The sequence below is a fragment of the Callionymus lyra genome, chromosome 2 (genome assembly GCF_982586985.1).
Source record: "Callionymus lyra chromosome 2, fCalLyr1.hap1.1, whole genome shotgun sequence".
Lineage (NCBI taxonomy): Eukaryota > Metazoa > Chordata > Actinopteri > Syngnathiformes > Callionymidae > Callionymus > Callionymus lyra.
Genome location: NC_141819.1, coordinates 16,148,959 through 16,175,219, shown reverse-complemented (window position 1 = coordinate 16,175,219; position 26,261 = coordinate 16,148,959). Strand labels below are relative to the sequence as shown.

General features: G+C 39.0%; 2 protein-coding genes across 2 annotated transcripts; both read right to left on the bottom strand.

The window, feature by feature from the left end:
- Positions 1-691: 691 nt before the first annotated feature.
- rnf11b (ring finger protein 11b) lies at positions 692-6,638 on the bottom strand. The gene is made up of 3 exons (XM_087783715.1): positions 6,134-6,638; positions 2,044-2,213; positions 692-927 (listed from the first exon to the last, which is right to left on the bottom strand). Exons 1-3 carry the CDS (start codon positions 6,254-6,256, stop codon positions 756-758), a joined length of 465 nt encoding a protein of 154 aa, XP_087639841.1. The 5' UTR covers positions 6,257-6,638; the 3' UTR covers positions 692-755.
- A 166-nt stretch (positions 6,639-6,804) lies between these two features.
- Positions 6,805-26,098, bottom strand: ttc39a (tetratricopeptide repeat domain 39A). The gene is made up of 21 exons (XM_087783714.1): positions 25,981-26,098; positions 24,866-24,916; positions 24,725-24,775; positions 23,502-23,555; positions 15,392-15,496; positions 13,411-13,542; positions 12,749-12,789; positions 12,622-12,689; positions 12,482-12,546; positions 12,306-12,405; positions 12,098-12,163; positions 11,850-11,958; positions 11,714-11,781; positions 11,589-11,648; positions 11,356-11,517; positions 11,021-11,112; positions 9,948-10,068; positions 9,285-9,396; positions 8,734-8,848; positions 8,531-8,647; positions 6,805-8,455 (listed from the first exon to the last, which is right to left on the bottom strand). The coding sequence occupies exons 1-21, from the start codon at positions 26,019-26,021 to the stop codon at positions 8,341-8,343; spliced, it is 1,845 nt and encodes a 614-aa protein (XP_087639840.1). The 5' UTR covers positions 26,022-26,098; the 3' UTR covers positions 6,805-8,340.
- Positions 26,099-26,261: the final 163 nt, after the last annotated feature.

The window sequence follows — 26,261 nt, the reverse complement described above, 5'->3', positions numbered from 1 at the left end:
GACACACCAAGTGTTATTTGCATGTGGAGAGATTGGATGGAAGCATTCATGCCCAAAAAAAAAAAACTTCAATCAAACAGCTTTTCTAGGTGCAAATCTCTGCTTTGACGTTGTGAATGGTCAAAAGAATTGGATTTGTACCGAGTGTGTAAACAATTGTAAAGCCCTTACACTGACGAAAACACACACCGGAGACTTTACAAACCACACGATACACACATCACCCACCTACCTACACTCTGTTTCTCAACAGATCTATACCAAGACACGTCGAGCCGTGCCAAAGTCAAGTGGAGCTGTAACAAATCAGCAGAATGCATCTTGTAACAGAGGATTTCTTTGTGCAGCAGGTTCCACATGTGATGGCTGCTCAGACACGCATCAGATTCAGAGTTCAGAATATTTCTGACCGCAGCAATTCCATCAGCAGCAGACTGCAGAAAGTGCTCCATCTGGCATCATTTTCTATACTCCATCACTTGATTATTGCAACAAAAAAAAAGGAAAAAAGTTTGTAAATCATCTTTTTAAAAGGTGATTCCCATCAGCTCGGCCTCCTTCAAGTTTCTGCTACATCTGGCAGAGGTGAAACTTTAGTCCTGACCAGCAGGCCAACACAAATCCTGTGAGTCATTCACTCTTTCTCTTTCAACGCTTACTAATCCAGGATAGAACCTAGCAAGATAAAAGTTGTGTGTGTGTGTATATTTATACATAAGCATGTGTGTGTGTTACTAAGTAGGCGTGTGCATGTGTCAGTTGGCTTCATAGAAGGAAAGAAGTGCAGCGTCCACGGGCTCCATGCAGGAGGGGCAGGTGAAGGACCTCATCAGCCAGTCGTCGATACAGTCCATGTGGTAGATGTGCATGCAGGGCAGGAACCGGATCGGTTCTCCGAACACAAAATCCATCATACAGATGACGCACCTGGTGACAAGGAGACACACGCGTGTTACAATTACATCAGGTTAATGGAGCATTAGCGGGACGGCTTATTTCAAACTGATTTTCATTGGTCCTGTGTTTGCCACCGAACAAACTTTATATACATTATCGTAATCAGAAACTTTTATGTGTAAACACAACATAGGATTTTTTGTGGCAGATTTAAGGAATGAAATAAGCTTATTAGAGATAATCATCTGACAAATAATAGAACTCGCAACTAAGCCAGTAAAGTAATCAAGTAATTTTTTTAAATAAAAATTATGTTTGACGACATTTGTATGACTTGTATTTCGCTTACCCAAAACACAAGCACAATTACATTCACGTAAAAGCTCAACACACCAAACCCTATTTCTCTAGGTTTTATGCAAAATGTCCACTGGATGGCGGCAGAGAGAAAATTAACCCGTTGTAAAGAGTGTAGAGTCAAGCAGGTTCTTCAGTGAGGTTGGTTATCTCATCTATTTGTAGGGTTTTTAGTATGAAGTTTGCTCAGAGAAATCAAATATCTTTTCTACTTTTTTGGTCAACATTCTATTTTTAACACTTTCAGAAACTCATTTTATTTAATAACATTGCAAAACTATATATCATGAAATTGTTTTAGTCGTCTAAATTAAAAGGGGACAAAACACAATAACAACATTGAATAATGATAATGACCTCCACAAAGAAGGTTGTTATTGTAAGCATCAAAACCCAATACTGAATATGCATGAATGAAATGTTCATATAATAGATGGCAGTTATTAGTTGTCATACTAGTGAATTGTGAAACTTCTAAAAGCTTCATTAATCCAAATAAATTACAATGTGCCATCAAATGGAGACCATAACGATATTTTTAAAGCTACTCTAGGGTTGATTTTCCATATCCACAGATCAGCCCAGTACCAGTAATCAGGGGTAGAAACTTAAGATTTCCCTCAATTTTTTAAAAAGCGAGGCCAAGTTCTGACAATAATCAAAAACCTCAGTATGACTTTTGTACAATGCTGTCAATGTATGACAACAGCGCTTAAATATGGTCAGTCTAGACTCATCTTGGGAAGAGCTTCAATCAGATGAACTGTAATAAACACGATCTATTCTTACTCTCTAATCTTTTTCTCAGACCCATCTCTCCCCGGGTCGTACACCCCTTTGGGTAGGTGCTGAATCAGCCCGATACGCTGGGCGATGCGGACCTGCTCCTCCTCCGTCAGCTGAGTGGCAAGTCTGGTTTGGCTGGGTGTTGGGTGATACACGGGTACACGGATCTGTTCCTGCAGGAGAAACAAAGAGAAGGTCAGGCAGTAGAAACACCTTAAATCAAGATGTAAATCCACTTCTTCTTCTTCTTGTTGACTCTTCGGTTATACAATCCAAGAAGACAAAAAGATGAATACCACAGTACCGCCTTCTTCTGATGCATAACAATACACATGTGACCTCAAAGCATGACATGAAACCTTTATGAAGCTATAATTTCAAAAATAATTCTGCAACATAACACTTTATTTAAGTTTGCAATCATTATGACAGTCCTAACCCCTCTGCTGTTGGATCAAACTCTGAGCAGATTTGTTTGTGTGGCCCTGAGACAAGAACAACATTCACAAGAGAATAAATGGAAAATAACTCCTGGAACAGTGCAATAAAAAAAGAAAAAGAAACCAAGCCTTTCCAATGATGTATGGCATGCATATTGACGGTAAAAGTAAAACACTTAAGAGGCTCAGATTTAGCAATGAGTTCACTGAGAGGGGGTGAGACAAATGAAGAGTTTTGTAGCTAGTAGATATACGTTTGAATGTGACCCTTACTCAAACAGGCTAAAAAAAACATCTGGACATTAGCAAATCGGCAGCATAAGTAAATAATGTGAAGGGAACGTTTGTCATTTTTAATGTGAAAAGTAGGTTTGATTTCTAGTTTCTGCTATCTTACAAAGGGGAAGTTTGTTAAAATATATTGGACACTGAAAATACACTGGATTAATATTACCTGTGTTAACGTTTGGTGATTTGTTAGTGACCCCCCTCCCCCCCACATCCGTGTTATTTTAAGTACATTCACACGGGATAAGCGACGCCTGTAAAAAATAGTATGTTTTATTGACATTATGGCCGTATATGTCGCCACATCCGCTTCTACTTCAGGAAATGACAAGATGGCTGCGCCCGTTGTAACTCACGCTCTGAACACTCCAAAAGTATGAACTGGACTCGAGACGAGACACCAAATTTAATATCTGTATGAGAGCCTCCATTATTCTATACCAATAGCTTAGAGATACAGATCTAAAAAGACGCGCAATTACTGAAAGAGAAAGGCAACATATACGCAGCAAGATGGAAAAGCGCGTAATTACAATAATAATAATAGATTCGCACTGGACTTGTATTATCACCTGACGTCTGTGTTAGACGAACACAGTTGGTCATTTGCTGCAAAATTATTACATTGCAAATCACAGACATGGCGAAGTCGCACAGGATTAAATCTCCGACATCCTCCGCAATCATTACAAATCACCAAAGTTCCACAGGTAACACTAATCCCGTGCAAATACAGCTTTAGACTGCCCAAACATTTAGAATGTATCCGAGTAACAAACTACAAAAGCCTTGCATGATAGCATAAAAGGCTCTTCTCACCTCTAATTGAAAACAAAATGACAGCTGGTCAGACAGTGAGCACTTATAAAAGGCTGAATCAGCATAACGCCAGGTTGGGAAGAGGCAGCTGCTGAAGCATAGTGTGAAGTCAGCAATGCACTAGTCAGCAGAGTCATTGTTACGGCCTCTCTTTTCTCTCGACACATGTGAGCCGGTCACACCTGCTTCAAAGTGTATCGTGTACTTTCACACCAGGTCTTTTATAATCTCTTGAGGCTACGAAGATGTTAGCTTGAAATACAAAACTCACAATATGATGATTATTGCAACAAGGTAAATTCAGGTATGGTGGAAGAACTTTCTAAATGTTTAGGATGGATAAAAGCTTGACCAGGTCCATATGTCCAGACACAGCAATGTTGCACCCGGTCAAGCATTCCTTTCTTCTTAGTTGAAAATGTCATTGTTATTGTAGCAACACCCACAATAGACATCTTCCCTGGAAATACCCTCACCCTACTGTGGGGTAGATTCTCAAATCTTAGGGAAGGCTTGGCCATCTGAGAGTGATCACTCAAAACCCCCAGTAATACATCAGTCTTGGGCCACCGAAAAGCTTCCATATCAAACTTACACGGAAACTTGCCAGGAAACCAGCTAATGAACTCAAACTCCACCCACAGATGCAGACAAATGAGTCAGCATTCGAGCTGAGCCGATCACTATCCCACTCAGTCTTTTAAAATACTTAACAATGCTTTTCTGGACCTTTAAAGGAAATGGACGAACACCTGGAAATGCGCCCCCCCCCCCCCCGTAACTATTAACTAAAGGTTTCGATGGTGACCGAGGTTTTTGTTGCTGTGGAACTGAACGGGAAATGGTTGAAGAGAATGAAAGAATCATTGTGCCAGCTAGTTAAGCCTCTTGTGAATTTCAGTAAACAAGACAGCACACTCAGTGTTGAGCCCGACACCCTAATAGCTCTTACAAGGAAACCAAACCATGTTTGTGCCACCAATTACAACATAACTGAAGCATGCACCGAGAGAGATTAGGGGGAAGAATCCTGAGTAAGCGAAGGGACCAGCTCACTTACTCTGACTCATTAAACCCAAAGGTGCAGTTGTTTATTTCAAATGTATCTCTTGACAACACAAAGTCATGAATCAGAATGATAGAAACCTAAAATGTTCAGGGAGGGAGTAGAAAATGTTTGTTTTAAGTTTGGAAATATTGTTCAACTGTCTAAACTTCCTATATATTTAAGGGGGAAAAGGTTAAAAATCTAAAGTTTTTAAAGAAAACTTTTATTATTACTGTGTTGCAAACAACGACACTGTCCTTAACCTTCTACTTCAAAGTGTATTGTTGTCATAATGGTTTCTATCATCCTATACACACAGGCTCAGCTTGTTATAGTGCATTCCATTTACGCTCAGAACTGTTGACGGCGACAGTAAGCCTCCAATTTAGGAAGGCGTTTCAGTTTTCTACACAAGATCAAAACTTGGAAAACAAACCACAGCTCTCTGCCAATTTGGGTGTGGGAGGGAAATACAATGTAATCCATTAGCTGAGGCCAAGTCACAGTGGCAGCAGCAGATGTAAAGAGGCCCAGACTTGTCTCACTTAAGAAACTGTCTTCAGTTTTTAAGGGGGGAATAATCAAACATTCATGGATCAGATGAGTAACAATAGTCCTCGACACTGTGTTTCTCCTTGTTGTGCTCTAGATGTATCAAAGACTTCACTTTTCTATATATAACCTAGAGCACGAGTTAAATAACTTTATTTTGGTATCTGTGTATTTGCCGCTTTCTGGTTATCGGCACTCGCGTTTCACCCTTGATCTCACACTCTTTATAGCTGCCGGACCGTAGTATTCACAGTTCACCTGCATTCACTTTGTTTTCTTCACCACTATACCTATAACAATGCTGATGTCATAAAACACAAGTCCTAGTTCATCAAGAAATTTTAGGATTGACCTTGTACAGGCGCCCGTAATCTTCTGAAAACATTTTCAAGTTTTCACTCGACAAAACCCCCCTTCCAAAAAATCTGAGGCCCCACCAATTCCCGAGTCATGTTCACTTCCATTGCTAACTTCATGAATTGAATCAATTAAAAATACAGTTACTCTGCTTTATGTTTCCATTACTGTATATTTGACCAACCAATGGGATGTTTTTTTCAATCTAGGGCCATTAGTTAGCTTTTTCTATGCATATCTTGAGAGCAAAATCCTTATTACATAATGGATGATACATCTTAGCTCTTTTTTTTTGTTTAGCAAACCTTTCAATGATGCCAACCCTTTTTAGGTTGGATTTAACACAAAAGGTCACACCTAAATATTGAACCTTATTGACTTTGTATTATGGAGGTTAACTTGAAAGTATTTAAAATGTATTAATATTTAATACAGGAAGTGGAATCGTCTTTAGAAGACGACTCTAAAGAATATTGTTTTCATAGAAATCGATTCCTCATACCTTCTTTATTTAGGATAATGTCACAAACATGTTTGTGTTGCCATCTAAACCCTCGATAACATGTCCAGATGTTTTGCTCAAAGTTACCTGATAAGGAGGTGGAGGTTCCTGGTCTGGGTCAGGGCCGTCCCCGTAGCTAGCCCGGTCCGACTGGGATTCATGGAGCAGAGAAATATCATCCGAGGTCGGAGATTTCAGACAATTTCCCATCTCCTTAAAACTATCGCCTGTTTTTTTTTTTTGTTATGGGGGGGGTTAACTCTTGACTAGGTGTCGTCGGTGGAAGCGAAAAGGTGTGTGTCTCACCTGAGAAGTGAACACCTCTCCCAGACGACGGGAGGGCTGCCCTGCTCAACAATAACAAAACATTCGTTAGCAGCTAGCAACACAAAGAGCTAGCCTGCTAACACCTAGCTAGCCGTCGCTGCCGTATAACATGTATGCTCGCGGATGACACGCACGCTCTCGAGGCCGACGGGGAGGTTTTTTTTTTAGGTGAAGCGAGACAACGAGACGAGGAAAATAAAAGTAGGCTTCATTTAAAATGGCAATGCTGGCAGCAGCTCCTTCTGGCTCCTGACTGGCTGTGAGGGATTTTCCAGGTTGTTGCAGCTAACGACAAATGTGATGACGTAGATACCGCAAGCGCCGCCTCTTGACCAATCAGGAGCCTCGGTCTTGGGGCTGTCAGTCAATGCAGGACACAAACATGTTTCCTCAGACAGTTCGATTTTTTTGGAAAGAACCACAAACATGAGTTGCTTCTCGTCGATTTATCTTAAATTAAAATGCAAACATTTTATATGTACATGATTTTTCTCAGCAAAATGTTGATAAACTCTACAATGCCACCATCGGTAAAACAAAAAGATGGAAAACAGGAATAAATGTGTTATTTTTTTTGCAACATACATTACAACCCCAGTATAAATGTCTCAACCTGTACTCGCTCCTAAGCTTTGGAACAATCTTCCTCTCTCTTTGCGCTTGATGGATCTACTGACTCCTTTAAGAAATATCTTAAGACGTTTCTATTTGTTCAGGCTTTTCCTTGATTTTTTGGAACTCCTGTTGTGTTATCAGTTTTTATCTTGACCTTTAAAGTATATACTTTATTGAATATTGTTTTGATTGTTTAAGCGCTTTGTGACCCTGGTCTGGAAAAGCGCTATACAAATAAAAATTACTTACTTTCTTACTTACATGTCAAAGTCTGTCCTCCATTATTTGAATGGTGATGTCATTATTGTATTATCTTGTCACTATGATTGACAGCTGTGAATGAGTGTTGACTCTCTGGGATGACACTTTAGACGCGCACAGAACAAGAAGTGTTTCTGGGTCACACTCGTTTGCTTAAGATGCATGAACACCGATGAACACAGAGACCTTCCTTAAGGGAGTGTGAATGGCCTGTGTGTGTCCGAGCTGAAGTACCGCTGGAGTTTGTCCCAAACACCAGCAGGAGAAAAGAAGGAAGTCCGCCTTTCTAAAAGACACGTTCATCTGTCCTCTTAAAACGGGACAACATTTTCTTTTTTTAAAACACCTTGCACTAAACCTCTGGAGGGTTTACATGGCTGACCTATTTACAAAGCGCTGTGGAAAAGCCACAACAAATATATAGTTCGGACATTAGGGGCCATTTTTTATCCTCTGGCAACAGATATGTGTGAATCAGAAGGTTTAAGTTAACAAAAATATAGATAGATTCATGCCTGGACATTCTTGATTGTATCTTTCAGGTTAGACAGTAACACAATGACGACGGGTGGTTAGACGTGTGTAGCAGCTGCTTTTAAACGGTGCGACGTTCATCGCAACTTGTAGCTCAGGGAGTGTTCAAGAAACCGTCTCGCTCGGAAAGATTCCCAACCTCAGCTGCATGTAGGAGCCACAGGATCAACCAACACACTCACTTCAGTGGTATATGTTTGTCCAACTGTGACATCCCACAAGTGAATAAAGGATTTTCAAAGCTTAACCTCTGTCATTACTGCCCTTTGTTTATATGGGTAACAGTTTTTTAAATAGTGATCCCCATCAGTGACAAACTTAGATTTAATGTTAGTCTGGTCTTTTATATTCTCCTAAACTAAACGCCAGGTGAGTTGTGTATTACATTCATAATCCATGACTGTAAAGTCAGATGCTAAAGTTGCTAAAAATGAGTAAGAGTAAGGTCTGAGGGTCAGGCCAGGTTTGAGTGACACATTTGAATTGGTAGGCATGAAACTGAGTGGTGCATTGTGGGACCGCATCAAAAGGAAAAGTCTTGTTTGTGTCTCCTCCTGCTATGGACTGGAGGGAACATGAACCCCGTTTTCTTTTATTCCTTTAGCTTTGTGCAAGGCCGCCTGGATTCTGAAGTGTGTCCTTGATTCCATTGAGTAGTTCTTGTAATTTTGTCTGCAATAGAGTTTCAAAGACATCGTCTCAGACACGCACAATGAACGAACGACTGTGATGATTTCAACTTCTTACTTCGCTCCTTCTAGGATTTTGATGGCTTCGTTATTCCTGCCCTGCTCCAGACACAGCAGGCCGTGCTCCAGGAGGGCATTCGGGACAAGGTAGTGGTCGTACTTGATCTGGGACTCACTAGAATGTATGGACGGTATTTTCATTACAGATCATGAGCTCGTGCCACTGAAAGCATTTCACTATTTTCCCACGAATGCACTTACTTGCAGAGAACAAGAGTAAAATATTGTTCGGCTTCTTCTTGTCGTCCTAGATGTTTGAGACACAGACCCCTCAGCAGACTCAGCAGACACTGATCGTCAGTCGTGAACTCAGTCCCTGTCAATCAATCAGAGAAACATGGATGAACAGGTGAAGTCGGTTTCACATGTTTGTCAATCAGAAAGTTCATGTCAGAATTGTTAACACAACGTAGGATTTATTGTGTTGCCATTATAGAATAAAAGGATGAAATAATATTAATAAGATATAACTTGAATAATAAAAAAAGAATAGGCATTAAAATAAAGTGGGATATAAATACTAAATTAATACGATTGATTAAGCTCTTTAATTTCTTTGGTTGTTCTTTTCAATCTACGTTTTTTTTTGTTGTGTAATCAAATGTTAGACATTATTTTCATACGTCAATATATACATTTCAGACGAGAATATGTCAATAGGTCAGCTTAACTTGGAAAGTTCAACAGTCAGTCAGTTGTGTTTCCAGTTTGGTGTCAGTGTTTGGAAGTCATTAAAAAAGGGGGGTTCATACTCCCGCTGCCCCCGAGCTTGGCCTGAGCTTCATCCAGTGTTTTCAGCATGTTTTCTGTGAGATCTTTATGTTTCCCAATGACTGTGTAGCCGTTCCAGATGTACATCATTTCCTGGTCGAGACATAAAAACAAAGTCTGATTATCAATGTATATGACAAAGTATTTGCGTTACTTTAAATCTCCCAGAAAATATAAATGAGCCTCTTTTACTAGTAGACTTGCAGCGTATACAAGTATTCTGTGGTATGACTTGATAGTTGTTCTGAACTAAAGCTAATGTTTCTCTATACATGGTTTTGATTGACACTCACAGTCAATCATTTGAAACAACGATGCCCAACTAGCATTATAATTGAATTAGAATCACTGTCGCACTTCTTTTCCAAATCAAACACCAAATCATCATGCATGCATCAGTGTTTGGAAACTGTTTTTGATCACATGGTTCAGGAATTACGGTACTGCGTCCTTGCCACACTTAACCTTTGCCTTATAAATGTATAGATACTAGTACTATTGTATGAATGAAACAAGTGAATGACAAGTCCACGGGATCACACCTGGTTCATTGAAATCAACACAAAAAGAAGTCAGCAATGAGGCTGCGAGTTCACAGGTGTTCAATATCCAAAATATATTTCATTTCTCGTTCTTTGACTGACCAGTGGAGCAGCAGCAAGAGGAATTGGATTTTCTGCCAGATAGCGGCGAGCTTTCCTGATGGCAAACTTCTCTGTGGGTAGAGACTTGCCTGCAATCTTTTGCTTCAGTCCAGGAACCTGCCTACAACACACAACACAATAAGTATACAATAAATACAGTGACAAAGCTTTCTCAATAGTCCTGACCCTTGTGCTTTATCTCAGGGTCAAGGTGACCCAGAGGAAACACAAGGGATACCACAAACACATTTGTTTTCAGGCCTCTGGGTCACCTTGACTCTGAGTAGGATTTTAAATAGTTGCTGAAATTATACAATTAAGCTCAAATAAAGTTCACTTTTTCACTTAACATATTATATCTATTGAATGTCGAGATCCTTGGTTCATGCTCATTCATTTCCTTCTTCCTTTTTTTTCCTACTCAGCTGGGAACCTTTCCAGCGAGAGCTGAAGGTCACTGACTGATGAGGCCAACAGGACCACGTCATCCATAAAAAACAGTGGTCCTATCCCAAGGCCAAGGACCCCCCCCTTGCAAATGTTTTGCAACCGAGTGTGAACCAAGTGTGTCTACCAAGGGTCTCCGGGTCGCCCAGAAAGAGCTTGACGATGAAGCTGGCAAAAGGGAAAGTCTGGGCCTTCCTGCTGAAGCTGCTGCCCCCTCGACCCGAACCCAGATAAGCGGAAGAAGACGAGACGAGATCCTAGATATATATCATGAATATATATTTTCTATTTCAATGGTGTATATCTTGATTGAAGGTCTATGGGATTTTTTTTTCAGTTTAAATTGAGCAACAACAAATGTAAAAGTGATATCATTGTTAAATAAATACATTATAAGGAATAAAAACATAGAAAAAAGCTCTAAAGAGAGAGATAGATGTAAATCCGAAATCAATAAATGAGTTAAAATAAACAAGTTATGGAATCATAAAGAAGATCAAGAGATAGCGGACAATAGAGAGGCGCTGAGTCAGCTACAAAGACATTGTAAATAAATACAGCTTTTATGAAAGTAACGATACTTGGTGATCAATTTCAACGTCAGTATAAATTCTCAGAGTTCATACCTGAACAGACTGAGGGCAGTCTCCCCAAAAGTTAGACAGTCGTCATCAGACAGCATGCTGAGGTAGGCTCCTTTCATGTACACGTATGTCGCCTGCGGACGAGAAAGAAATCAATGAATACATTGGCTTGTTCCCTAAATGAAGACGATCCCAGCTAGTTGGGGCTAGAGGGGGAGGCAACACTGGACAGATCCCATGGTTTGAATTCTTACTAATTTTTTTTACATCTTTAAAACTCACGATTTACATTTTATTTATTTATTACATGTGTACTTCTACAGATTTTGACAACTATGTTTTATTTTCCTGACAGGTCAAAGCATCTTGAGGTTCACCTTCGACCAGGCGCTCTCTTTGCTGAGAAGGTCAGCGTAGAAGTAGGCCATCTTCCAGTGTCTTTTGTAGGTGAAGCACCACATCAGCTCCCAGTAGCACATGTGGTGGAACTGCTTCCACTGCTGCTGGGCCTCGCAGCACTCCTGGAACCGGTTGATAGCCTTGACAGAAGAACAGTCTCGTCAGTCTCGCCCTGGATTTTCCGTCTCACACGACCCAGGTTCTCACTTACTGCGTCCAGGTTGCCCTTAATCTCTTCAATTCGACCAGCAAAGAACAAGAATATAGATCCCTAGGACACCAAAAACAAGATTAAATTTCAATCTCTTTAGAGATTTGTCGTTAAATCGCACGTACCTTTGGATATTTTTCTAGATATGGCTGAAGCAGTTTCTCTGCATCTTCCACGTCACCCTCTCCAGTGCCTGGAGACAGGAGCCGAAACCTTTTAAAATCCTGATCTTCAGACATGGAAGCGTTGTTATGCACCCACCCAGGATAAAGCTCATGAACGTGTGGTAGCAGAGCAGCAGCATGTTACATAAGAAGGACCTGAACGTGCTCTCAGAGGAACCTTCCAGGAGCTGCTGGAGACCGAACTCCTGCAGTAACACGGACAGAAAGTTAATTTAGGTTAGTCTTCGTCTCTGAAAAAACAAGTACATAGATCAACAAAGACGAGATGAATAATACAACAACATCAACATCAAAACCATACACCATTAACAGTGCCAAACTCACCTTATTACCAGAAAAACCCACAAACTCCAGAAGCTTCAGTGTCCGTGTCGGCAACATAGAGATCATCTGAGGACAGACGCAGTAAGATATTAGTGTTGAAGCTATAGAACTGGTTTATGTTTTATGTATTTCGCTCCTTTTCTGATTAATTTAATGATGATAAAATGAATTCTGAATATATTGAACCCAACTGTGTGATTGTTCTTACAAGATTAAATGCTCCGACTCCCAACTTGACGCCTCCTTCAAAATGTCTGTGATTCTCTCCATGAGTGTATCCAGCCGACTGGAGCACCGTGTGAAGCTCTCTGACCAGATGAACACAGAGAACAGAAATGTGAGCCGCAAACATTCAGAGAGAAGACGAGAGGATCCATGACTCACTTGTAGGTCTGGTAGCTGTTCCTCACTTTGATTCCCCCTTTAATGAAGCTGATCATGTTTTCATCCTTAAACAAGTTGAGGGTAAACTTCAATATAATGGGACACTAAACGAAATTGTATAAATGAAGCGGCTCATATACCTGAAGGAAGGTGAGAGCTGCTCTTTGCAGGAGACATTCGGCGTGACAAACCTCAGCGTGGAGTTCCTCTGAGATGAAGCAGAAACATTAGTTTTAATCAGAGAATTTAATCGGTTTGAATACTAACCTTCTGTGAAGCCTCTGGAGAAGCTGGACTTTTTGCGGTGTCTAGGACAGAAACAATGGATGCCATTGAAAAGAGAAGTAATGACCTACAGGTCAAGGTCAAGTATTTGATACCGTATTAGATGTTACCTTGCTTAATTTAGAGTCATTAAAATATATTATTATAGAAACAGTTGTTATAACTACACAAGCCTACTTAAACATAATTAAATCAGGAAAAGTAAAACAACAAAAAAAAGAACCACCGAGACTTATTAAGAATCAACATTACTCTATTGTGGTTTCAACACCACACCGCCCTCTAGTGTCTGGAAACGATACATCACTATTCGCCAGAAATGATTGGGTTCGATCTTCATGTTAATCGAATACAGCTGACATAATTAAAACATATTCAGACAGAAAATAATTCAGTGACATTATAAGACATTAAACTAAAATTAAAATCTTCTTAGTCGTTAAATGATCCATATTTTGTATTTTTCTTTTGTTCTTAAAAATAGTCTTTGGCGAGAACTAAATTATGATCCTTACATTATTGATCCCTTGGCTTTGTTCATATATTCACACACTTGACTTCCAAGTCTATTCTTCATTTGACTAACACTGTAAATAACTGAGAATAATAGGAATCCATTTAAAAATAAGGCGAATAAGTCTCACCGCTGACAAAGCGCCTGAGCCTCCTTCATGGTGTGTCCTGCAGCTAGGATGTGCTGAGGGTCAAAGGTCATCATGGCCTGCATCTCCAGGATTGTTGCATAGGTAAGAGCATGGTACATGCTTTCTTTGGTCCTGCCATGAAAAAAAAAGAAATACATAGAAATGTACTCCTTAATTCTATGTTTCTATTGAGATTTTCCACAGTTATTCCAGACAATAAAGTCTCAACATTTAGGTTCTACTGCTGGTCTGGTCTTTTGAATTTGATTAATCAAATATTAGCCAAATCTACCAAGTGCAGTGCGGGAGTGCCACGTCACACCCTCCATTTATAAACACAATTAATGGGTGAGGAATGAGAGATATTTTCCCTGCAGGATAAACCTGTTCATCAGGTAATGCATCGCATATGCTTTTCCTTGAGCTAAAATAAACCAACACAAAGAGCACCATTGCGTTGTTTTGAACACACAAATCGTTTCACATGACTTCTGCTTGAAGTGACACAGTCGAATCACTGTGGGAAAAGTGGCCTGACACAGAAACATGAAGTTCTGGTGAGACGTTTGTTTTTTACTGGGGAGAAAATAGCAAATTAATTCATAGAGTCTTATTCAACCACAACCTGTTCAGCCTGTTTACTGATTTTGTTTACAGATAACTTCATATGTAGCTTTTAAATACTTGAAAATGTTTTATTATAAATCATTTTAATAACTTAGCAGATTTTCTGTCCACAGTGTTTAAACGTGACACACCTCTACTTGTTGTTTAATCTAGCAGCTCAGCTTGGAGTCAAAGTACTGTAGAAGTGAATATAATTACACTGCATGCCTTACTCAGCAAGTTTCAACAGAGTTGGAAGTGAGTCTGAGCTTGGTAGAGGTTTTTAAAACATTTAAAGGTTGCTGAGCAGAAGAACAATGTAGTGTGTTCAACAAGAGAAAAGTAACCTTACTCCAAACATGTAAATGTAAACAAATAAAGCCCTAGACGTGCACACGGAGCAGGTAGAGGTCAGAAAAACACTCTTCTTCTTCAGTCATGATCTTGTTGGAAGCTTTCTGACACAACATCTCATGAAACTATTTAAATGTGATTGAGTTTTAGCAGCTTTATCCATAACTACACTGTTTCTATCATCCGGATAAAGGGAATTTAATGGAAATATAACTTAAAGGTCTGTAATCAAACATTTGACTTGACCCGCCTGCAGTATTTATGCATGAAATCTTCAATTATATTACACTCTTAATGTCCTATCCTTCATCTCAGTATTAGTTTAGATTCTTAAACTCCCAATGCATCAAATCATTTTAAGTGTTTGTATCAATTTCAGACCCTGGTGAAGAATAATAACGGAAGTGTCCTTCTCATCCTTTCAGGCTCCTCGATGAGGAAGAGGACGATCACACACAGATGCCACAAGCGGAAACCGAGTGGTGTGTGTGACACAAAGACACAAGAGACTCTGGCCTGCACTGGCAACTCAACACCACAGACTTTGGGTTTCACAGAAAATATATTCATCGTCCTTCTAATTTCCCTTCATCAGATTTGAAGCATTAATAGTTGACATTAAAAAGTCTCCATTTGATATAGTATTGATCAGCACACTTTAATATTTGTATTTAAATACTATTAAAAGCCATTTAAAATCTATTTAATAGGATAATTTGGATTCCAAGCATGTAGTCAATGAGAGGACACTTTTAAAACAGTTAAAATCAATTTTAATGGGGTTTAATTAATGCTATGTGACTATTTTAGTGACAAAAATGATGCCTTTTCACTTCATGGATTATTCGCTTTACTTTCACTAACGCAATTATTATTATTAACTATTTAAATAGTTTATTAAAGGTAATATAAGCCAGACAACTACTATAAAAACAGGGATTTCTACGGCTAGATTTTGACACTGAGGAATATGACGTGGAAATATGAATGACAAGTGTAAATGCAGGTAGTTCTGTCTCACCTGGACATCAGCCGTGTCTGCGCCTCCTCAAAGTCATTCCTCAGGAACAGGTCCAGGGCAGCCGTGCAGTCCTCCAGGGCCAGAGACAGGGCCGACCTGGAGCACCTGAGCCACGGCAGAGACGCAAGGAAAGTCAGTACGCATGTGTGCTCCCAATTGAATAAAAGAAAATACTCTTCAGTCGAATTAACCTTAAGATTAAGAAGTTCAGATCCCAGCTGTTCCACAGTTTGAGATTTATACTGAAGTAGTTTCACCAACGACACAGAAGCTGGTTTAAGAACATCGTCTGGAACATTAATTCATTATAGATTCAGAATATAAACCTGATTAGAGTCATACATGACGCACATGACGCTCCCATGATCTAAAGACATGACTAAAAATACATGTTTGTTCTCCATAATCATGTTTTAAATTATGTTATGCGTACAAACAACGCGTTCGTGTCAATGGTGAACCTCTTCCTTTCCACAGGGGTTTTTCTCAAAGCATTCAAACATGCCATTGTGGAGCCTTTACTCAAACAGCCAGACTTTGACCCGACTGACCTCAGTCATTTCAGGCCTATTTCTAAGCTTCCATTCTTGTCCAAGATCTTAGAGAAGGTGGATCAGAGTGACATCCATGAGCAGTTTCAGTCTGGCTTCCGTAAACATCACTCTACGGAGACAGCTTTATTGAAAGTGTCCAGTGACATCATGATGTCGGCTGATTCGGGTCAATACACTGTTCTGGTTCGTCAGCCTTTGACACAGTTGATCACCAGATCCTGCTGAGAAGACTGAGGGATGAAGTGGGACTGTCTGGGTCTGTGTTACAATGGTTCTCATCTTATCTTTCTGGGCGCAGTTTCAGTTTATCTGCCAATCAAATGTGGTCTGAATCGGCAGATCTGTTGTGTGGAGTCCCTCAAGGTTCTGTTTTGGGTCCTTTATCATTTTTCCTGTACTTGATTCCCCTCGGTAAAATTATTCAGAGATGTCCTGATGTTTCTTACCACATTTTTGCTGATGACATCCAGCTCTACTGCTCCTTTGACCCAACTGAGCCCCAGAGGCTGAACAGCTTAGTCAATTGTTTGCTAGAAATCAAACAATGGCTGAGTGAAAACACTTTACAGCTAAATGTGGACAAAACTGAAACACTGGTTATTGCTCCTGATATGGGTTGAGTCAGTACTTGGGTGACTTAGGTCAGTCTGTCAAACTGAGCCTGAAAAACCTGGGTTGTAAAGCTGAGATCTGGAGCTTGTAATCCATGTGTTTGTGTCTTCTCTTTCAGACTTTTGTAACAATTAATTTCATGTCTAAACAAGAAGGATCTGTCTCGCCTCCAGTTAATACAAAACTCTACAGCGAGAATTCTGACTCACTCTAGTAGAAGAACTCACATTTCCCCGATCCTTAAAGGATCAATTTTAAAATTCTGAGGTCTGTGGATCAGAATCTACTGATGGTTCCTGAACACGCTTCCGGACCAGAGGAGAGAAATCCTTCCAGACTGTTGATCCTAAACCTTATAATGATCTCCCTCTGTGTTTGATGATCTACCGACTCCTTCAAGAACAACAACTTAAGATCTTTTTATTTGTGCAGTTTTTTTCTTAATTATCTTGAGACTACTGTGTTTGTCTTATGTGTCTTTATCTTTTAAAGTATATATTTTAACTGTGTATTTTTTTTGATTGTGACTTTTTGACCCTGGTCTAGAAAGGCGCTTTACAAATATAAATTACTTACTTACTTACATTTACGTTCAGACCAAACAATAAAAGCAGCACAAACGATCGAACAATGAACCACCTCAACGTTTCTCATGTAATACTGATGCCTTTCTACGTTCCTATCATGTACTCATCACATGACGGCATTGTAGTACCAGCATCCATGAAGTGCTGCTGGCCGTTCATTTACTCATTAAGAGTCCAGTCGTCAGCGACAAAGACCCGGGCTCAACAAGTAACAAGCCTCCACAAAAACAGCCTCTATTTGACATTTCTGGCAGGAAGAAACACAAAACTATCCACCCTCTGTTGCGCACACACACACACGAGCAGCACACACACGCACACACACACACACACACACACACACACACACACACACACACACACACACACACACACACACACACACACACACACACACACACACACACACACACACACACACACACACACACACACACACACACACACACACACACACACACACACACACACACAGAGAGTGTTGCCGGGCTGGTTAATGACATGCGGGTGACTGCTGCTCTGACCTTATGACCAGCAGCAGACTGATAATATCACTGGTTAGACTGCAGTCGTAACGCTGAAAAACATGGCTTTCATTGATCGTTGCATGAATGAAAACACTCACGACTTTTGGATATAAATTTGAGTCACTTTGTCTTCACAATATCTGATCAACCCATGAAGCAGTGAAACCTAATGAACACATGAATCATTTATTCAAACATCCAACTGAATATCAAACAAAGAGCGTTGGCTTTTTTTTACTCTTTTGAGTTTCGAAAACAAAGGTTTTATAAGCACAGAGTGTAGAGTTGAAATCAGGTGAAATTTAACCTCCTCGGGCGCCAACAACACAATTTGCGATATAATTTGATCAAAAAGGAATCATGTGATTTCAACAGACCTTGAAAACATCCCATAACCTCATCAGTGCAGACAAGTCATGGAAAAACTATAAAACCACATCAAAACCAGTAACTATCATGTGGCAAACAATCAGAGAAAGAAACGTGGAATACCTTAAAGCACAGTATTTGTTAGTACAACATTTATATATATTTACCATCTCGCTTTTTTCCACTTCACCATGAAAAAAATCCTGTTTTGTTTTTACGTTTCTGGCAATAAAGATTTTTTCTGATTCTGATGTACATACGTGCTTATAATTAAGAGAAAACATTAAACATACAAACACATGTCTATATATCACTTAAATTACCAACCATTTTACTTTTTATCATTATATTCGTCCAAACAAATCTTTACTTGCACCGACCAATAAAATTGAAGACAACAATGCGTTGGTTATTTTCCCATGAAAGTAAAAAAAAAGGTCTATATTTACTTATATTTAGAGCGTTACATGATATTAAAAGTAATTTAACGGATGTTATCCAGAAAATCTTCTAAGATGGAGGATCTTAAACGGTTCGTTCCTCACCGTCACCCTCACAAGCCTCGACCAGATCAATAAAGTTTGATTTAAATGTAATAATATTAAATTCAGGCACCACATATAGATAAATATAACAGATGCGCTTTTGTTTATTTGCCCAAATTAGTCCACGACAAAATCAAAAAAAAAATTCTCGGCCCACTTTTGGGTTCACGACCCAGCAGTTGAGAATACTGGACTTGAACCTTGACCTCCTGACTTCCTAGTAGCTGCTCAAGAGAGATGATGCTTGTGATCATATATTGAGAGTCTTATTGGATCTCGTGGGGAGAAACCACTGCCTGAGGATTTTTGTCAAGTCATTCATCCTGGTTTTAACACAAAGAAGCTCTTACGTGTCGACATCTTATAAACGCACTTTTAAAGTCACGGTGAAGAAACAGATCCTGCTTAAGACAGAACCATCACTGATGTAAAGTCAATCATCGTGAGTTCAAGTCCCGGCAGAGACCGCCAGCTTCAGCGTCAGTGACTCAAACACAAATTAACCAAACAAGAAAATCACTTAGCAAGCACACAAACAATCATCGCACACCCATGCATGTGCTCAGACAAAGTACACACACACACACCCTCGAAGAGTGACGAGGCACTAGTTGATCTCCACATTCTTTTCTAGCCACGAGAGGATGTTCCCGAGCCACGTCGCAGTTAAGATGCGACACGAAGGGTCAGTTTCTCTGTGAGTTAAAACACGACACAGTCGGAGCTTCTTACCCGTTCGACAGAACCTCATCTGACATCTTCATCTGTGGGGTGTGCACGTGTGAGGCAGGAGTGCATGTGAGCCTGGAGGCCTCTCAGCAGTGCAGTGTAGTGATGTGTGTGTGTGTGTGTGTGTCGAGCAGCAGCAGGAGGGAGAGCGTGAGAGAGAGAGAGAGAGAGAGAGAAAGGAGGAGGAGAGGAAGGAGGGAGGATGCAGCAGCAGCACTTCTTAATAACATTGGGATGACTGTCACACATGTGAGGCGACAAACATGGATGGAACTTTTTCTCTGTCGCTGCGTAAACTGAACCGTTTCTACCAGTTTATCTCGTATAGACTGTTAGTGATGGATTTAACGTCAAGAAGTACATCTGAATAACTGACTATACAAAGATATTATTTCTGTAAATAATGACTATAGAAGACAACAACAACTTCCTGATATCCAAGAAGGAAGGGATGATAAAGAAAAATGTTGGTTTGATAGAAGTCTTTTAATAATATATAAAAGAAAGAAGATAAGATAATTGGGTAATAATTTCACGAGTTTTTATTCTAGTAGTTACTTATATATATTACTTCATTTTCTATAGAGCCAGAAAAATGTGTGCATGACTGTGATTTAAACGTGTGTCGAGCACATTAATCATCAGTTCATGAGTCATCGTGTTCCTGTGTTGGATATTATATAATTTGATTTTATAAATATATTTGTTTGTGTTTATTGATAAAAAAAACATTAATTCTTAAACATTATTGACACAACATAAATACATGTATACGTGTAATGTATATAATTTATTTGTGTGTATGAGTACAGTTGTTCAAGAGTATAATAGTTGTTTATTAGTCAGTGTATGAAAGTGTGTGTTCAAGAGTATGATAGTTGTTAATTAGTCAGTGTGTGAGAGTGTGTGTTCAAGTGTATGATAGTTGTCCATTAGTCAGTGTTTGAAAGTGTGTGTTCAAGAGTATGATAGTTGTCCATTAGTCAGATCTATGAAAGTGTGTGTTCAAGTGTATGATAGTTGTCCATTAGTCAGTGTTTGAAAGTGTGTGTTCAAGAGTATGATAGTTGTCCATTAGTCAGATCTATGAAAGTGTGTGTTCAAGAGTATGATAGTTGTCCATTAGTCAGATCTATGAAAGTGTGTGTTCAATAGTATGATAGTTGTCCATTAGTCAGTGTATGAAAGTGTGTGTTCAAGAGTATGATAGTTGTCCATTAGTCAGATCTATGAAAGTGTGTGTTCAATAGTATGATAGTTGTCCATTAGTCAGTGTATGAAAGTGTGTGTTCAAAAGTATGATAGTTGTCCATTAGTCAGTGTATGAAAGTGTGTGTTCAAGAGTATGATAGTTGTCCATTAGTCAGATCTATGAAAGTGTGTGTTCAAGAGTATGATAGTTGTCCATTAGTCAGTGTATGAAAGTGTGTGTTCAATAGTATGATAGTTGTCCATTAGTCAGTGTATGAAAGTGTGTGTTCAAGAGTATGATAGTTGTCCATTAGTCAGATCTATGAAAGTGTGTGTTCAAGAGTATGATAGTTGTCCATTAGTCAGTGTATGAAAGTGTGTTCAAGAGTATGATAATGTTTATTAGTTGGTGTATGAAAGTGTGTGTTCAAGTATATGATAGTTGTCCATCAGTCAGTGTATGAAAGTGTGTGTTGATGGGTTTGATAGTTGTCCATCAGTCAGTGTATGAAAGTGTGTGTTCAAGAGTATGATAGTTGTCCATTAGTCAGATCTATGAAAGTGTGTGTTCAAGAGTATGATAGTTGTCCATTAGTCAGTGTATGAAAGTGTGTGTTCAAGAGTATGATAGTTGTCCATTAGTCAGTGTATGAAAGTGTGTGTTCAAGAGTATGATAGTTGTCCATTAGTCAGATCTATGAAAGTGTGTGTTCAAGAGTATGATAGTTGTCCATTAGTCAGATCTATGAAAGTGTGTGTTCAAGAGTATGATAGTTGTCCATTAGTCAGATCTATGAAAGTGTGTGTTCAATAGTATGATAGTTGTCCATTAGTCAGTGTATGAAAGTGTGTGTTCAAGAGTATGATAGTTGTCCATTAGTCAGATCTATGAAAGTGTGTGTTCAAGAGTATGATAGTTGTCCATTAGTCAGTGTATGAAAGTGTGTGTTCAATAGTATGATAGTTGTTTATTAGTCAGTGTATGAAAGTGTGTTCAAGAGTATGATAATGTTTATTAGTTGGTGTATGAAAGTGTGTGTTCAAGTATATGATAGTTGTCCATTAGTCAGTGTATGAAAGTGTGTGTTCATGGGTTTGATAGTTGTCCATCGGTCAGTGTATGAAATTGTGTGTTCAAGAGTTTGATAGTTGTTTATTAGTCAGTGAATGAAAGTGTGTGTTCAAGAGTTTGACTGTTGTTTATTAGTCGCTGTATGACAATCTGTGTTCAAGAGTATGATAGTTGTCCATTAGTCAGTGTATGAAAGTGTGTGTTCAAGAGTATGATAGTTGTCCATTAGTCAGTGTATGAAAGTGTGTGTTCAAGAGTATGATAGTTGTTTATTAGTTGGTGTATGAAAGTGTGTTCAAGAGTATGATAGTTGTTTATTAGTCACTGTTTGAAAGTGTGTGTTCAAGAGTAGGATAGTTGTTAATTAGTCGATGTATTAAAGTGTGTGTTCAAAAGTATGATAGTTGTCCATTAGTCAGTATATGAAAGTGTGTTCAAAAGTATGATAGTTGTCCATTAGTCAGTATATGAAAGTGTGTTCAAGAGTATGATGATGTTTATTAGTTGGTGTATGAAAGTGTGTGTTCAAGAGTATGATAGTTGTTTATTAGTCAGTGTTTGAAAGTGTGTGTTCAAGAGTATGCTAGTTGTCCATTAGTCAGTGTATGAAAGTGTGTGTTCAAAAGTATGATAGTTGTCCATTAGTCAGTATATGAAAGTGTGTTCAAAAGTATGATAGTTGTCCATTAGTCAGTATATGAAAGTGTGTTCAAGAGTATGATGATGTTTATTAGTTGGTGTATGAAAGTGTGTGTTCAAGAGTATGATAGTTGTTTATTAGTCAGTGTTTGAAAGTGTGTGTTCAAGAGTATGCTAGTTGTCCATTAGTCAGTGTATGAAAGTGTGTGTTCAAAAGTATGATAGTTGTCCATTAGTCAGTATATGAAAGTGTGTTCAAAAGTATGATAGTTGTCCATTAGTCAGTATATGAAAGTGTGTTCAAGAGTATGATGATGTTTATTAGTTGGTGTATGAAAGTGTGTGTTCAAGAGTATGATAGTTGTTTATTAGTCAGTGTTTGAAAGTGTGTGTTCAAGAGTATGATAGTTGTCCATTTGTCAGTGTAAGAGAGTGTGTGTTCAAGAGTATGATAGTTGTCCATTAGTCAGTGTATGAAAGTGTGTGTTTTTACGACTATGATAGTTGTTTATTAATCAGTGTATGCATGTGTGTGTTCAAGAGTATGATAGTTGTCCATATGTCAGTGTATGAAAGTGTGTCTTTAATAGTATGATAGTGTGTGTGAACAAAAGTGACGTGACAAATGTTCACAATAATCATGTGCTTATAATAACATATTTGTGATGAACATTTATCAATTTACACACACTGAAATGTTGCTTATGTACACAACAAAAGGCCACACAACACACACACAGATTGCACATCAGTTATGTTCCGACTCTAAAGCATTAATACACAAATTGAACCAAACATTAATTCTAGTAACTAAATGTAAATCCTTTTGATCAACCTTTTCCATCAGCTTATTTAATAATAACCATTGAAGTGAAGGAAAAGCTCACACGTGTGTGATCGTCGTGGAAAGATAAACATCCTCATCATGAAGATCCTGCAGCTCAGTAGTGATCCGGGGCTCTGACACACCACATCGGTTCAAGTGTGTTAACTTAAAGCACACAAACACACACAAAGAGACATCGGTCTCCACACTGGTACACAACAGACCAGAGCCAGAATAAAACAACACACACTAACACAACAACAACAAAATGTTCTTTTGAATCTGTGTCGTTCTCAAGATACAGACTGACGTCTCAGAGCAGACGAGCGAGTTATAGATCCTGACACCAGCAACACGTCTGAATGAACCTCACAAACACAAACACGTCTTGGACGTATTGTCTCGTGTTCCCACGACCGACCTCTTTGTGTTTATCGTTACATCGGGAGCAGCTCTTACCCGTTGGTTGGATGCGTGGAGATCGGGTCGTGGTTATTGTCCGGCGGCTGTAACCTGAAGCAGGGAACGACACGGAGAATGAAAGAGTCGCTTTCAGGAGGAGGAAAATAAAGAGGCTGAAAGGAGCACTTTTGTTTGTGGAGGACGACAATCGTGCCGAGATATTGAAACTACTTCACGTGGAAACTCCCTTTGGCTGATGGAATAAAGGTAGAGAACGAAAAGTCAGCTAGATTTAGACAAAAATAAAGGGTTAAATAAAAAGAATTTTTATGATATTGGGGCGAATTTATTCTGATTGATGTAAGTAAGTAAGTAAGTAAGTCAATTATATTTATAGAACACTTCTCTAGACCAGGCGCTTAAACAATCAAAACAATACTCAATAAGATATATACTTAAAAGGTCATGACAACACCTAGACAAACACAGGAGTTCCAAGAAATCAAGGAAAAGCCTGAAGGAATAAAAGTGTCTTAACATGTTTCTTGAAGGAGTCAGTAGATCATCAAACACAGAGGGAGAGGAAAAGCTTAGGAGCAACAGTCTGGAAGGATTTCTCTCCTCTGGTCCTGAACCGTGTTCAGGAACCATCAGTAGATTCTGATCCACAGACCTCAGAGTAACATGCATTTATTATGATTATGACTCTTCTCTGTCTACATGGATTCACTGGACAAGATGTGCTGTATCATCCAGAATTATACAGTATATAAAAAGAGTATTTATATCTGCGATCTATATATTTGCAGAGCAGGGATCACTCAACAAACTACTGTCCATCATGGATAATGAAATCATCCTCTGAACACTGTCATCAGTGAACAGAGAAGCAGATGATGCAACACTGATAGACTCAGGGACTCATTCATTCCTCGTGATAGTAGACTGTTTAATTCTGAATTTGGGGGCAGGAGTGGAGTGAAAGTATGATTCTATTCCATGTTAATCTTTGTATCATTTTCCTTTGTATGCTTGTTCTTTATACTTTCACTTTGTCATCCCTTGTACTTTGTTCTTTTGTTTTCACTTTGTTCTTCTTCTTGTTTTATTGAAACTTGCTGTACTGAACTGTAAACCCCATTACCTGAAGGAGATCTCGAGATGATCAATAAAGTTTATCTGTCTGTCTGTCTGTCTGTCTGTCTGTCTGTCTGTATTGAAAAGTGCTTAGTTCAAAACATTTGTGGTATTTCATCCTTCGTGATAACGGATGTTCTCACCTGAAGTCCATTAGGACCGGATCCATATCTGGGCTGTTGATTACGGCCAACCTGGGGACACGACATGCCGGTGAGATTCTAATTGTGGCTCACATGTGTCTGCTGATTGTTTTCTGACTGGCAGGAAACATGTGAACATACCGGCTCGGGGAGTCTGGACCGTCTGGAATGTCTTTTTTCTGGTTGGCGTCCCTGGGAAAAGGTTGCAGGTCAACGGCAAGAGAAAAGGAGACAGACGTCCTCACCGAAGTGTGAACAGTGTAATTACACAAATACAAGTGTTTTATATATAATAGATGTAGAATAATTGTTATTAACGGGTGACACACTCGGTTATGTTTTAATCTACTGTGTGAAAGGTTTGGTATAAATAAATACATACATTTCTGGAACTCCTGTTGTGTTATCAGTTTTATCTTGACCTTTAAAGTATATACTTTATTGAATATTGTTTTGATTGTTTAAGTGCTTTGTGACCGTGGTCTGGAAAAGTACTATACAAATAAAAATTACTTACTTACTAACTTACATTTAAACTTGACATGTTATAGTTGATTTGATACATTTTGTGACTTTAAATGAAATTGTAATTGACACCTCATGTTAGAACCCACTCCCATGTATGTTTGATCCAATTTGACATCTTATTAACTAAAAAAAACAGCAATTTCTATTATTCATTTTATTATTTCATAGATTTCTTTAACTAGAGTCGTTTAGAGTTAAGATATTTAGCTTTAATCGATTTTATTTTGATGCAAATCAATGACTTTCTTGACAAGTAGTTGATCAAATATGTTTGCTGTTGAAACTTTTCCAAACAAATCTGTTCAAGACAGTACACGCGTCAGCACGTTTGATGACGTCACGCAACCATACGTTTGTCATTTTGACATGGTTGTAGTTCGATTAAAGATTTGAAAATATATATATACAGTTAAGTTGTGAGACAGTAAATGTCAGTGACGTTCAAGAATCTTTTCGGAGCCTCGAGCGCAGGATCCTGTTCCTCCACGTCAGTTCTGGTCCAACAGGCTCCAGCTTGACAACAACGAACCACATGACATCTTTGTTTGATAATCTCACGAAGAAACGACGCAAAGATTTATTTATATAATCAGACTCAACTGATAACTTTACATTTACTTTTATTGACTCTAGGACACGCAGAGTGACGTCACTATAAGGCGCTCAGCGCGTGTGAAAGCGTAGATTGTTGAGATTATTTTTCTTAAAAAGAGAAAAGTTGGACTCACTCATTTTTCTTCACACTTCTCCACCTGGTGATGAAACTCATACCCGAGTCTGTCCGCGCTCACCCGACATGAACACACGCACTCCAGCGCAGTCTCACCTGACGCTTCACACTTGCCCCGCCCCCTGCGCCGTGACGTCACTCGCAGGTGTGCCTCTGCCCCCAACGGTGACACGCGCAACACACAAAACTTACCAGAGCTGAAATGAGGAAACACCAAAGTGAGTCTAGAAATAAACACGAACGTGGATAAATGTCATTTTTAATGGCATTGTTTTTCTT

Bases quoted from the DNA above. Each gene is read 5' to 3' on its own strand.
- rnf11b (XM_087783715.1), bottom strand. From the start codon at position 6,256: ATGGGAAATTGTCTGAAATCTCCGACCTCGGATGATATTTCTCTGCTC. The intron at 2,214-6,133 runs GTAACTTTGAGC...TTTCTCCTGCAG, and splicing joins AACCTCCACCTCCTTATCAG to GAACAGATCCGTGTACCCGT. The intron at 928-2,043 runs GTAAGAATAGAT...CCTTGTCACCAG, and splicing joins TCTGAGAAAAAGATTAGAGA to GTGCGTCATCTGTATGATGG.
- ttc39a (XM_087783714.1), bottom strand. From the start codon at position 26,021: ATGAGTTTCATCACCAGGTGGAGAAGTGTGAAGAAAAATGA. The intron at 12,690-12,748 runs GTTAGTATTCAA...GCTTCATCTCAG, and splicing joins CTCCAGAGGCTTCACAGAAG to AGGAACTCCACGCTGAGGTT. The intron at 11,518-11,588 runs GTAAGTGAGAAC...TCTTCTGTCAAG, and splicing joins TTAAGGGCAACCTGGACGCA to GCTATCAACCGGTTCCAGGA.